General features: G+C 37.1%; 1 protein-coding gene across 1 annotated transcript in view; it reads left to right on the top strand.

Annotated features, from left to right (window-relative positions):
- Positions 1-475: 475 nt before the first annotated feature.
- Positions 476-16520, top strand: part of ANKRD50 (ankyrin repeat domain 50) — a 35124-nt gene continuing 19079 nt past the window's right edge. The window contains exon 1 of the mRNA XM_009991650.2: positions 476-963. Within this exon, the coding sequence (XP_009989952.2) occupies positions 485-963 (479 nt within the window). The 5' untranslated portion in view covers positions 476-484. The remainder of the gene's footprint in view (positions 964-16520) is intronic.

Here is a 16520-nt window from a genome sequence, read left to right as displayed (position 1 = left end):
CGTTTTGTTATGGACAGCTTTTTCTGGATGTATATCCAGAGAGATTAATGCCTAGAGTTGAAAGGCATTTTGTATACACTGAAAAGTTGGCTTTCCCTCAGTTTTTCCAGATGTATTGTCTCCCCTGTATACTTGGAACACACACAACTGCCTAAACTACAGATGCAGCCATGGAGCTGTATGAACTTTGAGCCATATGAGAAGTAGTGTTGAGCGTTGGTATCAGACACCGCTTCATGATGTCAGCTGAACTGTGATTGTGTTATGCTCATCATCATAAAGCATACAAATGGAGTGACACCTTTACTGAGAAGAGGCTGTCAAGTTTTACGAGAAAGGTTAACTGATTACCATAACCTCTGTCAAAGTTCCGTGTAGAAGACTTTTTTTTTTTCCTGTGCAAGATGAATGCGTATCTCCCTGCTCTGAGATGCTGAAGGTGTATTGCTGCTTATGACAAATCCAAGAGAAGCAGCTTTATAAAATGGCTCAAACCAGCTTGCTGCAGGGAAAGCAGTTTTACTGTAGGGAGTGGGTTTTCCACAAGCTTCAGCACTGCCTCCAGGAGAAAGCTAACTGCATCGGTAATGCTGCCAACAAACCATCTCTTGTAGCGAATTCTGGGAATAATACCGGTGTTGTCTCTGGGAAAGGAGCTGCCTGGGGTGTATTGTTGGTAGGAGGGCCCGGTAGTGGGAAGACGGCCCTCTGTACTGAGTTACTGTGGCCAAGCTCACCTGCAAACCTGCAAAGAGGCTTACATCGTCAGGCTCTAGCGTTCCATTTCTGCAGGGCCCAAGACTCTGACACACTGTGTGTTGGAGGGTTTATTAGAGGTTTGGTTACACAAATCTGCCGCAGTGGACTGATCCATGGATATGAGGACAAATTAAGAGATCCTGCTATTCAAAGTCTCTTGCAGCCCGGGGAATGTGAGAGGAACCCTGCTGAAGCATTTAAAAGGTAAAAACAAATTAAAAAAAATATCAAAAATAAAACCCAAATTAAAAAAATGCTGGCTTCTGTTTAGGTCTTCCTTCCAAAAAGTCTACGATGCAGACGGTTTAGAACATATTTGTTTCATGGCTTGTTATATCTGTCAGAGCTTGCAGACCTACCATGGAAAAATCTAAGTTTGTCCTTATAGCTGACATAAATAAATATTTACTTTTGAAACAAAATTTATTATTAATAGTGAATTTCTTTGCACTTGTGTATCGACACCCTCAGTGGTAACCAGTGTTTTGGAAAGACTTTAAAGTAATTGACTTCAGAGTGAAAGATACTTAGTCAGTGGCCTTCACATGCTAGAAAGGTAGGGCAGTTGTCCTTCATAGATCTGAAACAGACCTTTCAGGACCCTTGCAAAAGCTTCCAATATCGTGCTCTGTCTAAGAGGAAACTGGACTAATGGATTTCTGGGTCTGATCCAGTACATTGGTTTTATGTTTGTCTAAAAATATGTGGTAGGAAAATGTCAATTAACTCCTTATGTTACTTCTCGCAATATGCACAGGTTATGTCAAATCTTTATTGCTACTTGTAAGTATTCCAAAGTGTTGAGTGGAACAGAAATTTATCAAGAGGACTCACCTCACCCCTTAGAATATTTGGCAGCTAAGCTGAATGAAATATTTCTTATTTTTTTTTACTTAGTGTTTCCTAACAAACCGAAGTCACTATGTCACTGAGAATTGTGTTTCTGTAACGATGCTAAAGTGTATGTAAGACCGTATATCCATGGATCCCTTAGGACAATGTGATATGTCTTGAGTACAGCCTTCACAAGCACGTGTCTATCAGTCTATATGCCTTTGGGTCACAATGATGGAAAATTCAGAAAGGATAAGACTTGTTTCTAGCAACAGAGCTTCAGTTGATGGTGTTGCCAGTATAAAACTTTCCTGGAATATTAGTTAAACTGAAGTTCTTTAGTGTTGTGTAGTGATGTAACTTATCGTAGTACTTAAGGGTTTGCTGGGTGATGTTTGCAGTATAAAGAAAATTCCTGTTCCTTTTTTTTTTTTTTTTTAAATTTTCTGACTGCTAAGACTGGGTAGACAAGTACTGAGGTTGGACTGTAGTGCTTGCTCATATTGTCATGGTGGTGTAAAAGAGCCTTCCAGTTCTGATGGCTGTTATATCCTTGTCCGCTGAATAAACAGGATGCGTGTGTACATTGTTCTCAGTGTAGTGTCTTAAATCAAGTAGTCTAAACCAAGACTAATTATGGATTTTTTTGTTTATTGCTAAGTAAAGATACATCTTCTAGCAGCTCTTAAGGACCTAATTTCAGAAGTATTAAGCCCCCTCAATTTCTAGTGACTGAAAACTGGGTGAAATTAAGTGTCTAGCTGGCCATCTAGCTTTAGGCAGTTTTAAAATCATGGAACTGGATTAATCTGGTGAGTAAGAGCTGTTTATGTTTAAAAATCCATTACAAGGGAATCTTATTAATTTAGTACAGGCAAGTTCTCTAAGAGCTGTAATCCTTCTTCTATTCTAAACATGATTGTCTTCTTCCAAAGAACAGGAGATAGGTAGATATCTTTAGACAAAAATACAATATAGAATTAGAAAAGATACTTGTGAGTCAGACTCAGCTTTTTAGATAAGATTGCTTTTTATGAGCACAGAGTTTAGTGATGGGCTGTTTTAGTGTTTAGGTCAAATATACAGAGTTCTTGGTTTTGTGCTGGAAAAAAAAATTACACAGCATCTGGTACTAGTCTTTTCTTTCTCGAATTTTGCAGCAGTGATTGTGAACTCTTACTATTACACTAAAAATACTTATGTTGTAGTACAATGGTTTTGATCAAAATTATTTTTTTCTTTTGGCCCTTCATGTATTCTCTTGTTGCCCACCTATCCTGATCTCCTGCTCTCAGAAGCAGCTGTGGTAGATAGTCTTCATTCTCATATTTCAGATTTAAGGGAGATGAAGTGTTAGCGATAAGGTGCTGTAGTGGGAATATAAGTTTTCAGTCCTGTGGCAGGGGACCAGGAGATGGCTGTTGACAGCAGTACTGGGAGCTTGTTCTGCTGCTTGTATGACAAAATCACTGTCCACAAACAAGAGGAGCTTGACAACCCCCTTCCCACCATCAAATACCTCAATCATTTGTTAATTGAACTTTCATTAATACATAACGCATGCATGTTTAACAAAAATTTAAGTTCATATTTTTCAGACTTATCACTGAGCACTTCAGTATTCTAGTCCGGTGTATTTATATACACTTTCTGTTAAGTGAAAGTTGTAAGGTGAAATGAGTTCTAGGAAGACTTAACAGTCAGCTGATTGCCTTTTGCATTGTGTACAGGCACCGAAAGAGCATAAAGCTCTCGGCTCAATGCTCCATTGATTTTACCATATTTTAATTTTCTTTATTCAGTAGAAGAGGGGGAAAGATCTTTCTTTAAAGACACCATCAAATTTTTACTCTGCTTTTCATGGCCACTCCAGACCCAGCTATGTATTCATGGCCTAAAATGGGAAGACTTCATAAGCACTAAACAAGATTACACCATACCATTTTTTTTGCTAATTGTCCTAGAAACAGTGAGAAAGACAAGCTTTCTAATGCCTTGTAACGTGCCAGTTTATAAACAATGTAAAGTTCATTAGTTAAATAGTGAATCTTTTTCCGAAGAATGTTTTCTAAATAGGTTTTTCAGCAACCCTGATGGTCATAGTGATGCATATGAAAGTGATGACCTGGAGAGTTTCTCCTCCTGTTTGAATGTCTTCTCAAAAAAATTTCTCATGTGTTTATAATCTTAACATGCCCTAAAAATTCTTTTGGGGCCATATCTTGCAGATTTGAAGAGCTGGAAGGGCTGATCTGTACAAATGTATTTAACAAGCATTTGTTGCTACACTGACGGCTGAGAGAAAGAACTGCTGCTTACAGCACCGCTTCTGAGGCACTTCTCGTACGTGCAGTACTGGAGCAGAAAGCATTGTTAAACACAAGGCAGAATGCTGAAACCTCACATTCAAATTTTAGGTGAAAGTGAAGCAGAGAGTATAAAGGAAATGGCAGTGTTACAGACTCCAAAAGTAAGAAGAAATGATGTGTTAAACTGAAAGGATTTAGTTGAAAAGGTCTGTTAGGCTATTCTTCCCTATTGAAACAGAAAAGTCAAGATCAGAATAACCCAAATTTTGCAATCTAGAGTTGTGAATGGGGGTTGGTGTTGGTTTTGGTTTTGCTGCAGCAAGTTTGAACTTCCAGCGAATGGTAGGAATACAGGTGGCTATCAGTTATTCAGGGCCATGAGGACATAGAGGAACTCTGATATAAACCGTGGATAATACTGAAATTTGTGCAAACTAGGCTGTAAAAAGACATTTCCCCTTATGATCCTGGTTTATGGTTTTCATACAAAGGAGCTTAAAGACCTTTAGACAGTAGGGGAAGACAATTAATTCCCATGTGTTGTGCTACAGTTAGGATTAGTGGTGGAAGGCAGAGCTTGGTTAATTCATAGCCCAAAAAGTGGACTTTACTGGAAGTGTAGACCAAGTTTACCCTGCAGAGTGATTTCTTTTGCAGCCCTTGCTCTGAGTTTGAAAGATACTCATGACCAGAGCTCCTGAGTCAGTTTCAGAGAATTTAGAGATAGAACATGTCTGTTAAATAACATAATGATTTTAAGCTTGCACTAAACTCATCTTTAGTGTGCATTGGTCTAGTACAAACTTAAAGCAAAATCTGAATTTTGCTTGGGTGAATTGCTGAAATGAAATTCCTGAAAATGGTGAATTTCCACATCTCCCAGCACATGGGTGTAGAGGGAGCTGCTTTGCTGACGCTCACAGATTAAGTTTCTTGCTGTCTTGTGCATGTCTTTTCAAGAAACTTAAAATCTTGTGAGAATTTTCACATGCTTATTTCTCACATATTGAATTTGGGTCAATGGTCTTCAAGTGTTTTTTACTTATGAAGTGTCCTAAAACTTTATTACTACAATATTTCTAATACAGTTACTTTAATGTAAGATGGTCTGATCAAAGAGATTTTTATTAGGGGAAAATGAATCTATGAATTCAGATTTCACTTATTTGCATTGCTGAAATTGCATTCCTATGCACGTACCTTTCTCTGATCAGTAGGGACCCAAGAAAAGAACAATTTAAAAGAAGAAAAAAAGGCTGCTGAACAGATTTGTGATTGTGTAAGAACTTCATAGAAGTTTTCCCAAGCTGATGTTACATTTTGTTTACCAAAAATGAATATAATGGGAGAAACTATGCCCTAGAACTTAAGTATCCTTTTTTCAGAAAGAATACCAGATCTATTTCTGTATACATTGGTGCAAAATTCAGTGTCATGGTTCCTTTTGCAGGTTCCCAGATAGTCACAGCTTTTTTTTTGATTTCTAACTCCTGATCTCTGCTACTCATATTTGAAAAGGGAAACTTGAACAGGCGACACAATGCATCCACACCAAAAATTTAAAATAATGGCAATAAAGAATTGTTGGATGTTTCAGTTTCTCCACAGCCTAGTGCTCTGTGAAGCTGTACTAAGTATCTGTGGTATAGTTCCTATGTGTCTGTGTGCACAACGGATTTGCATTGTAATGGAACGTGACTAATAATGTTAAGTGATACAGAAAGTAAAGCAGTTTTATAGTTCTCTAGAATATGCAAATATCTGCAGACTTGATTGTAAAAAAAAGTGAAGGGTCATGTAAGGTTTTATGCTGACTGCAAGTTTGAAGCAGGAGTTTATGTTGATTAAAATTGAAAGCCTTCTTGTATGAGTCATTCATTTGGACAGCATTAAAGTACAACAAATCTTGTGCCAATAGCTGTTATCTATGTAAAGTTACTTTTACCTGTTTGGAGAACTCCAAAGGATTGAGCCTCTGGTGTTTCGTGTTTGGCGATGTGATGGAAATCTCATAAACAGCAGAATTAGAGGAAAAAAAAATACAGTTGTCAACCAATGCTAACAAAGATTTCCTCCCCTCCCGACCCTTCACCTATACGGACTTTCCATGCTACTAATTTTTTTTTTCTTTTTTTCTTCCCTGTTTCTCTCAAGAGTGGTGTATCATCAGAAAGTTGCAAATTGCAGGTGATTGAGAGAGCTTTTGCCTTTGTGTTAATGATAAGAGGAAGCAAGTTTTATTTTAAGTTCTGGATTGTTTGTCTGACAATGTAGAAAAACACAGATTTGTTTAGCAAATGTTCTGTGGCTGATATCCGGGAACTTTAAATCTGCAGTACGGAAGTGCCGTTTTTCGTGCCATTTGTTCAGCGTAGATGAAGGAACAGGTTTAGAAATTGAGTTGTGTGTGATAACAGATGAAGTGTGAAGAAGCTGTTCTTTTTAGAAATCATTATATGATCTTTGAAGCCAGTAATATAACTAAAATTATCATGGATTGTGTAGGCTTTATTGAACAATTAATTAGTGAGCTTTTCACTGTTTTGGAGTAGCTTATTCTTGATTGCAAAAACGTTAAGTGGATTTTGGAGTAAATCTGAGTTGAAGGCCAGTTCCTCTTTAGTTCTTTTTCTTTCTCTCCCCCCACCTTTGACTGTTTACTTTCGCTTTGTCTTTAGCTGACTGAAAGTTTCAAATCCCCTTTAATGGCTGAGACCTGAGATTAGAGTATCCTGACTTTCATGGGGTTAGTCTTTGATACTTTACCCTACAAACTTTGAGTTTTCTTTGCTAATGAATTAACCACAGTACATGCTTCTGCTGCTGTTGCAGCGCCCAAAGTTTTGTGACTCCTCTGAAAATAAGCAGTATTAATTTTGCTCTGGGAGGGTATGAGGTGGTAGCATGTGATATTTGGGCTACTTTTGTCTTGCTTTTATATTTATTTTTAGTTTAATGAAATTCATTTAAAAGTCTGGTTTTACTATGAGCTTAGGAGGAATTGAAATAAAAGATACACTGAAAGGCAGCACATTAGAGACAGTTATAGGTGCCTGAGCTTGGGCTACTGGAAACTCAAAAGCTGCTGGGATTTCTATCAATTTATTCTATAAGACATTAGTATTTCAATATTAATCTTTTTATAGAAAAGAAATGCCTTGACTTTTCTCATCCAAGTCTCAAAGACCATCTGGAAGAGATCTACATCTTTTTCTCTCATCTTTTTTCTTCTGGAGAGGGCTGGTACACAGCCTTTCCTTCTGCTGGTGCAGTTCCAGTACAACTTTGGTAGCTGTAGTTTTGCAACGGTTACAAGGAGAAGGTGAACATCGATCTTGTCAGACTCTGTAATTTCGTAGAGCCATAAATGGTAGAAGCAAAGCCAAGGACTAACTGTATCCTCTTTCACGTGAAGAAAGATCTGAATGCGTAATGAATTAATTTACAAGACCCTTTAAAGAAGAAAGTTGTTAAACTTCCAGTGTGTTTATTTGTTTATCACATGTAAAGTTCAGATGTGCAAGTGACTGTTTTCAGCCTTGAGAGAGCAGGTTGGAAGGGGGACCTCAGAAAATCAAGTCCAGCGTCTCCTTCCCCAGGTAGAAGAAAGAAACCAAGTCTGTTTCTGAGATTCTTGTTTAATCTGCTCTTACACTTCACAATTCTTATCAGAAAAAAATGTCCGTATATCTAACCCGAGGGTTTTTTTCCTTGCTATAATCTAAACTTGTTTCTACTTACGATGTGCTCCACAGACATGGGGAATAGATTCTTTCCTTCATTTTGGGGACAGCCTTTTATGTATTTGAATATTGCATTATTCTCTTTCATCTCATCTTTAAATTAAATAATTACAACTTGTTAGTCTTTCTTCAGAGGTCAAATCTAAGAATGTGACATTAAAAAAATCCCTTAGCTAAATAAAGTTTTCTGTATCTAAGGGAGTTTTTCTTAGCAATGTTTTAGATGTGTAAATATGCAATATTCTTCCTCTGTGTTTTCCCAGAATTTTGTCCATTCCTCCATCTTTCACTTACGCTTGACTAGAATCCTGAAGCTAGTTGGGTCCTAGCCCAGATGAGCTTGATCTGGTACAAGATTGAATTCTGCTTTTAGTAGGAGCCATAACTGTTTTCAGTTGAAAGCATGTTGTTTTGTGTTAGGTACCTTTTTGTAGACTTCCTGTGGTGCATATATGGGTTGTTCAAGATCTCAGCACCTACACTGTGCCAAAGGAGCAGCGCAAGCACTGCTCAAGCAAGGGAGGTTCTCAGTGGTCTCTCCTCTGTAGTCTTCTGCCTATTTCTAGCTTCAGTTTGAGATTCCACAGAAGCTGGGTGTTGGAATGACAAGCTCTCAATTCTGTGTGAGTTAAGGCTAGATTCGTGAGAGGATTTGTGTCTCTGCTTTTTGAAAAACTTAAGGCTGTCAAACATAGTCATGCCAAAATGTAAGGAGCACATGCCTCTCTCTATCACTCACAATACTAAGTACTCAATCATAATGGAATAGTAATAATATAGTCAAAAATATGTACCTTCAGCATCAAGTGGCTGAGGTAGTTGTTAATTTAGGAAAGTTTACTCCTGTGGATTTCATCAGAAAGACTAAACATTTTTACAGTCTTTAGCTCCCTAGTAGATCGATCTTCATACTGTGGAGGCTTACACTTAGTGATTGTGTAGCGAGAGACATAAAATATTAAAAATAGCAGACAGACTTCACAGCACAAAGCCTTTTATAAGTCTTTATAGGAAGCAGCTACATGTAAGCTGATATCTGCAAGATCAAAAGATCTTTTGAGATCTAATGAAGAAAAAGAGTGAACAAGACAGTCTGTATGAAACAACTAAGAAACAGTACCAAAAAATGTATTATGCTGAACCTTAATACTGTCTCCCATGTGGTGGTGTACTGTGAAGATGTGAACTGCAGTGTATGAATGCTAAATGGCTGGTTAAATGCTACTTGTCCTCAGTGTAGCTAACTAGTTAAAACAGTTCAAGTAATTATGATTACAGTTTCTGTGCTAACTTTCACTTTTGTGTGGTATGAGTCTGTTAATTTATAAGTATTTACATATTTGTCATGTATGTTGTAGAGACTTCTAGTAAATACAATATTTGTCTGCATTTTAAGTATTCAGAAACATAATTTTATACCTAAAAATGATAGAGGCAAGACACCAACTGAAAATCTTACTAATTTATGGGTGAGATGAGAAACTATTTCTGTAAGAGCATGCACAAGAGGTTAAAATGAATCTGCCAACTCAACTTCTATTTCCAGCTGAGTGAAAGTGACGTTACAGAAGGTAAACTGGTGTTTCATAGACTGTCTCTTGTGAGAGCATCTTGACTCTGGAGCTTCTGATTCCTAATATGCACTTGTAACGTGTAACTGATGCTTTAGACTTTTAACTGATGCTAGGTTTCATACAAAACACTGTTTTCTGGTGCTCTCTAGACTATTAGAAAGTTCAGCATTGCCTGAAGCTTAAGTACTTGGTCGCATGTTTCTCGTTAGGCTTTTCCCTTAAATCTGTGGAGTTAACGGGTCACATAGCAACAGTTAGTGTTTCTGCAAGAGCAAGTTGTATGTTCTTCTTTCATTGTATGGAAGCACTGCATATGGACTGAACATAATACCATTTAAGGTTTTAACCTTTTCAGTTTAAATTACCATTAAAAAGTTTCCCTAAGGCATTTTAATAACGACAACTTACATAGACCTTTTTGTCTTCTGCTTCTATAGGAATTAACATTTTGCCTTTAATCTTGTGTAGCTCAGTCTTAAACCTTACAGGTTTTCCTATAAGCTGTTTAGTTAGATGGACCTTCATAGCTATTCTCACTTGTTAATTATTTCCCTTCCTTCCAGTTTTCTATGCACATGTTCATAGCTTGTGCAAGGGTTTAAGTTTCTTTGCTTCCTTTTTAACGAAAAAATGAAAAGGATTTGGCGGATTGTGAAGTAGAAAGGACTTAGTGTGTCTAACACACTGGGAAAAGATAGTATTGAAATACTGCCTTCTGAAAGTGGTAGTGAAGCAATACATGGAAGAGGTTTCAATTTCTTTTGTGTGATGATGTGTACTATACACTGGGAATGGTGAGAAATTTTCTGTCTTTATCTAGGAGCAGGAATGTTTTGAGTAGTTAGTGCAGAAACATTTCATGATTGAAGAGTTACTGCTTAAAAATAAATAATTAGGAAAAAAGGCAAGTGTGATGAAAAAAGTTAAGAAAATAATTATGTGGAAATAAGAGTTGTGTTGTACGTAGATGTCCAAAGGTATTACAGAGAAGGAGCTGCAAAGAATGTAGGTGGGTGAATTCCTGGTACGCTTGATGACATGAAAACGTGACGCAACAGCATGAAAGAAGAACTGAAAATGAGATCAAGAAAAGAAGGCAAATGGAGAAATTTGCATAGCTGACGAAGTGAAAGGGGCAAAACAATTGCCAAGTCTTCTCTGTGTTGCATGTTTGCTGATACCTTCACACAAAGCAAGGACCAAAAAGTCTGTGTTGTTGATAGGAGGCAGTCAAACTTCTTGGCTCAGTTTTGGATGCTGTTGTTTAAATTGATGGGAGTGGGAGGAAGAATGGGATTAAAGGATCATACATGAGTGGATTTTTGATCTGCGGCCCATCAATGATGTCTTTTCCTTGTTGTTTTTTCTTTGTCACACACTAATAACAGTTGGTAATACTGATGCATGTGTGAAGAAGAGGGGATGAGCATCTGGCTGCACAGATGCAAGCTTGTGTGCTAAAGATCCGTGATATTTTAGTAGACAAAAGAGATTAAGGGGAAGGGGGCATGGCAGCATCTTAGTTAAGGTTATTTGAAGAATCACGGAGTTGTCCTGGAAGAAGCAGTATAGAGATGACAGTAACGGTCAGATATTAATGAACCTCATGAGGAAAAACTGTTAAGAATGGGATTACAGCAGTTAATTAACAAATCTAGGTTTATCTATGTTAGCTCTCCTGCAGTGATGGTGAGCATGATACAATCGCTAAGGTATCTTGTCCTTTTTCTACGCTTTCAGGAAGCAGAGTTCAACAGGACTTTTTTTTTTTTAAAAAAAAAAAAGCTTTTGTAGGCAAAGTGCAGCTGATCCACAGTAAGAGAAATTATGTCCTATATGATTTTAAATTACCCCCGAATTAGCAAAGGAGTATCAACTCTGCCTTCTCTAACAGATGACAACTTAAGTAGTCAACAACGCAAAGAGTTTAAGTAAGAAGAATGTTCCAAACTCTGCTGTGTTGCCTTGCTGTTGCAGTGGTGTACGTGATGGCAGTGGTACCAACACACATTAGTTTTGACAAGTCTAGAAACACTTCAGTAAACTTTTGCTATATCCTGTGGACAACTGTATGCATCAGTTTGGTTTCAGTTGCTTTGTTTTGTATTGGAGAGTGTTGCCACTTCCTTTGCTTCAGCTTTGTTCCACTTACTTTCTCTTAAAAAAATGAAGAAAAAAGATTATTGTTTTCCTCAGAAGATTTGTAGCAGATACTGCACATTCATGTTAAGTTTGTTTTTTATGACTTCAGGTATACTTTTTTCCTTAGTACCTCCTTATATTTTAAGTTATGATAAAGTTGCCATCCGCAGTAAACATTTTGTGTATCAATTGTTCTGGGGGGAAGAGGAGGATGTAGTTTCTGTCACTTGTTTTATTGTAGTTAAGGCTAAAAGTAGACCTTACTAAATAGAAAGCTGTAGAATCATTTCCAAAGCTAAACACATCACTGCTGTAAGATAACAGAATCAGGTTCTCGTGGTGCTAACCTAACAGCAGTTTGTAAGGTAAGTTACGCAGAAGATACAGAAAGGATCAATAGGAGATTTACAGTCAGATTAAGAGAAACTGTACCTGCTTGGGGTGAGAGGAGAAAAAAAAAAAAAACAAAAACAAACCACAAGGTAACTAATACAGACCCAGAGTGATGCATGAGGAACATATGCTGTGGATCCTACTTTGAGGAGGATGGGAGCATAATTTTGAATGGGGCACATGAAAGCTGCTCCATCTGTTGCCTCTTCAGCTAAGATAGTGCAATTAAAGGTTAGGACAATCCCTTTAACTTGAGAAAATAAGATGGAAAAGGATATGTGGTAACGCAAACATAGGAGAAAAGCTGTCTTAAGTTCTTGACCAGTAAGGTAAAATCTTAATAGCTTTTCATCCGGTATTTGTGCAGAGGATTATCTGAAAATGAGGTTGAACAGTATAATCTGGCAGTCAGTTCAACAGTTGAGGTGTAGGGTGCTTTATGATGATGTGCAAGAAATAAGAAAGGCTGGTATAGAGCAGCTTGATTAGGGAGCGATCAAGATTTCAAAATGTATATTGTTTATCCTGGTTCCTCCAGGCAGGCAATTCAAGAACCCCCTGTTCTGAAGAAACAGCTTACTGCTGAAATAGCCACTGCAGTACCTCTTCTTCCTGCTTCCCAATCAGTAAAGTATTGTTTATTTTCTTTTGTAATGGTTTGTTTGTTTGTTTTCTTTTGGAATCCAATGCATAGGGAAAATCTAATTAATTTGGGGATTGTCAGACCAAACTGCAGTAATAACAGTGACTGGTTTTGTCGTGTGTTATGCTGTTGTCTTTTGTTTCATGGTCATGGAATAATAGAATGTAGGACTGGCTGCATAGTAAACTAGAATATAGCCTAACAAAAGCCACACAATTGAATGTATTCAGTGCAGTTTTTTACCTGTCTCATCTGTTTGGGGTTTTTTTGGTTTCTTTTTTGTAGCTAGCATTTCTCTCATGTCAACAAATACAATCGTATGCATGGAAAGCAGTATCTGTTTCTTCAGTTGTGTTTACGCTCTGCATAAACTGAGGCAGAAGAAAGAAATGGATTTTATATATCTCCAAAACATAGAATAATACCAACAAATTCAAATGCCTGTAAAGCTACAAGAATTTCAATTTAGCTGTATACTAATGTGTTCAGGTAACACTGCTCATAGAAGAAGATATATTTTTGTTTAACAAATAAATATTAATTTTTTTATGGCTAAGGAACCAGGTAGTTAATTAGGAAAGCTGAGAAGACTATATATTTAGCTTTGCTGTACCTTTGGTTTCATAAATGGTTTAAAACTACCTTTGTAATTTTAATACATTCTGTTGCATATATAAACTTGCTAGTTTTCTTATTGTGGTACCCCAGTCCTACATGTTGCATTTCAACCACAGACTTCTGAATATTTACAAAGTAAGTTATTATCCTAACTTTACAAGTATGGAAAATAAGGTGCAATATATGTAATTGTCTCATTGCAACTAATAATAGTTTTCAGTGAGTCTGAGTTGATGCTTTCATCTCATGCATTTGATGTAAAGTGTACTGTCTTTGACACCCCTATCTTTTTCTTTTTCTTTCTTTTTTTTTTTTGAGAGAGATTGAATTGAGGATATAAGCTATGAGAACTTAACTGATGCTTGATACAAAGAAAAGCAGTGAATTCTTGACCTTAATAAAAGAGACCTTTTAAACAACACTTGGTGGATGACAAATCCCAAGGGTAAATAAAATAACAGCAACTTAGAAAACAACTCAAAAACTGAGAGTGGAGGAGGAGAGGAAATAAGGTTATTCATATAGGGTCATGGGACGGACAAAGATGAAGATAAGTGAGGTAGTAATCAAATGCCTTAGGTGTCTTTATACTAATGGAAAAAAGGTATGGGGTAAACAAGCAGAACTGGAAATATTAGTACACAGTCAAGACTGATTTAAATGCTCTGAAAGATCTGTCAGAATAATTTGTATAACTGGTATGTTTAAAAAAAAAAAGCAGCTTGTTTAGGAATTGCTTTGCATATTGTATGCTTGCTTGTAGTTATAGAATAAACTACAGAAGTTAAAGCCACTGAAAAATCTGTGAATAACAGGTAACACGCACGTGGTGACAGTTTTATGTATGTGGTATCTAGTTAAAGGTTTGTTAAGTATTATCTTTTATAAACTGTAAATAAAACAACCTACTAACTACCCTGTTAAACCATCTTGTGTATCTGAAAGTTTGCCTGCTTTGGAAAAGTGTAGTAGTTGTCGGTAACTGAAAGAGATTCCTACACCTCTAAACCGTGTCTTTCCTAAAATACAAATGTTTTACACTACCAAACCAGCAAGATCATGTGAGCTAAGCTTCTTAAAGATATCAAATGGAATTATCCAAGGCATAGAATTTGGACAATAATGTCTACATAGTTGAAAAATATGAATAACAAAACAAATGAACATGAGATGAACATCAGCTGAGAAAGCATGATATAAGCAGGAGGCTGTCAGGGACCATATTTCTAATGTCAGAGAGGAGAAAATAGCTAGTGGGACGACATAAATTTACTTCAATCAGATTGGAAAGAACTAGCTGAGAAAATGAAGGACAACTTTTGGAGATAGTGACTATGAAATGATCTTGAATGCATGATGTTTAGAAGAGGAGGATAAAGAAGGACAAACTAAAAGTGGTGGACTTGGAGATATTGGTGACCTCAGATAATTTGTGAGTAAGATCGCATTAAGACAAATATAGAGAAAGAAGGGAATTAGCTGGAAAAAATACTGAGGTCTCAAAGCAGTGTGTTAAATGTCCAATTTAGTGGAACTGAGCTCCTTATTCATGTGTTAAACACTAGAAGGAAGACTGCAGAAAAATAAAGTAGATCAACTATTGAACATGAAAGTGAAAGAGTAATGTGAAAATGAGGGTAAAACTGGAAGTTCAGGGTGTGTTGTTCATGTTTCCTGCGAGGTGGGTTTTGTTTGGTAGTAAGAAATAGTTCCATACATGTGCTAGGAGGAAGACAATATCAACCAAGTGTTGTCCTGATGCTTATTGGGGAGGAAAAACTAATAGCACTGGGAAAGTTAAAATGTTCAATGCTTGTGTATATTTCTTAAAAACAGTCATTTTGCAGTCAGCTAGCATAATTAAAACTATCAACAAAGAAGTAAGATTACAGAAAAACAGCCCAGACAAAAATAATAGAATAGGTGAGAAGTTTTCAAACTGTTCAGTCTATGAACTGTTACTGATTATCTTCAAAGGACAGGTTATCAGGATGGCTGAAAATTCAGCCTTGAAAGAAAAAGATGTATATTTAGTGCCTTGCTTTAAAAAGGGACAAAAAGTCATTGAGGAATTAAAAGCGTGTCAATTGAAGTAAAAAAAAAATGCTAGAACAAACAATCAGACAAACTATTCGCAAGCAGCTGGAAGATAACAAAGAGTTGAAGAACAGGTAATGTGGTCTGTCATGGTTTGGTTTTGACAAATCTAATCTAACTTCTTCTTGTAGGAGACAGAGTGATAGTGCTTGTGGATAAGGGATGACCATAAATGTCATTTCAACTCCAGGAAGGCTTTGATGCTTACGTGAGACTAGTGCAAACAGGCTATGTGCAAGATAGAGCTATACTTGGCTACGTGCAAAAGAGTTGAGTAACTGTACATAGAGATTAATTATCAGTAGTTCATTTTCAGACTGATACAGCACATCATGTTGGGTTTCATAGAAGTCTGTCCTGTTCAGTGTGTTCCTTAGTGGTCGGGCTGACTGAGTAGAGGGAAATGGTTATAAATTTTGGATACTACTGACTTTCTTGTAATGACTGTTGTGTTATCCATGGGATACAAGTAATAGGGCAAGAAGTACAAGTTTAACTGCAGGAAAACAGGTTAAGGTTAGGCACATGGAGGGAAGAGGAAAACTTCCGAATTAAAGAATATTGAAGCACTGGAATAGATTGCTTGAGGAGACAGAGTATTGATCAGTGGAAGTCTGTAGGAATGCCAAGACTAGTATCTTTTAGGGATGACACATGTAGAGCTGATCCAGCTGTAGGCAGGGACGTGGATTAGATAACCTCTCCATCACTAAAAAACAGAATGGGGAGAATTTGTGTAGAAAACATTATTGTTTTATATTGCATGTTCAGGAAAACGTTTTCATTGTTTCCTGTATTCTCCTCCTCTTTGCCTTTGGTAGGGCTGCAGATTTTTGTACGTCAGACTGAGTAGTTTAGAACATATTGTATACGTTAGCACATATGGCAAATAAATTCCATTTAAAAATATATAGAGAGAGTCAGCCTGTTCATGGTAGCAAGTGTGAATGGTTTTCAAATACAGTTATATGTCCTTTATAATAGCTGAGTTGTTTGCAAACTGTCGTAGGCAGCCCAACTATTATACCAAAATGTTTGCTCTTAACGTTTCTATTTTCTGAGATTTTTGAGTAAATCCACCAGTAGGTCCGCTGGGAATGCTTTGCAGACAAAAATTGCCTATATATTTCTATGTGACAGTAGGAGGTCTCTAGTCAATACACAGGGGTCCAGTGTGCTCTGTTTACGTGTGACCGATGGTGCTGGTTCCACAATAAACTCTGCTTTTGTAGGGCTGATGCCCTGGAGCTAGCTTTTGTGCTCTCCTTGTGGGACTGCAAGTCTGCTTTACAATTACAGCTAAAATTCAGGTTGCTACAGGACATTGCAAAATCAGGTACTGAATTGCACAAGACTTGCCTGCTGTTTCTAATTCACCGCTTCTGAAAAGAGCAGACCCGAGATTCAC

This window comes from Tauraco erythrolophus, chromosome 5 (genome assembly GCF_009769465.1).
Source record: "Tauraco erythrolophus isolate bTauEry1 chromosome 5, bTauEry1.pri, whole genome shotgun sequence".
In the NCBI taxonomy this organism is placed as follows: domain Eukaryota; kingdom Metazoa; phylum Chordata; class Aves; order Musophagiformes; family Musophagidae; genus Tauraco; species Tauraco erythrolophus.
This window is presented reverse-complemented; position numbering and strand designations above follow the sequence as displayed.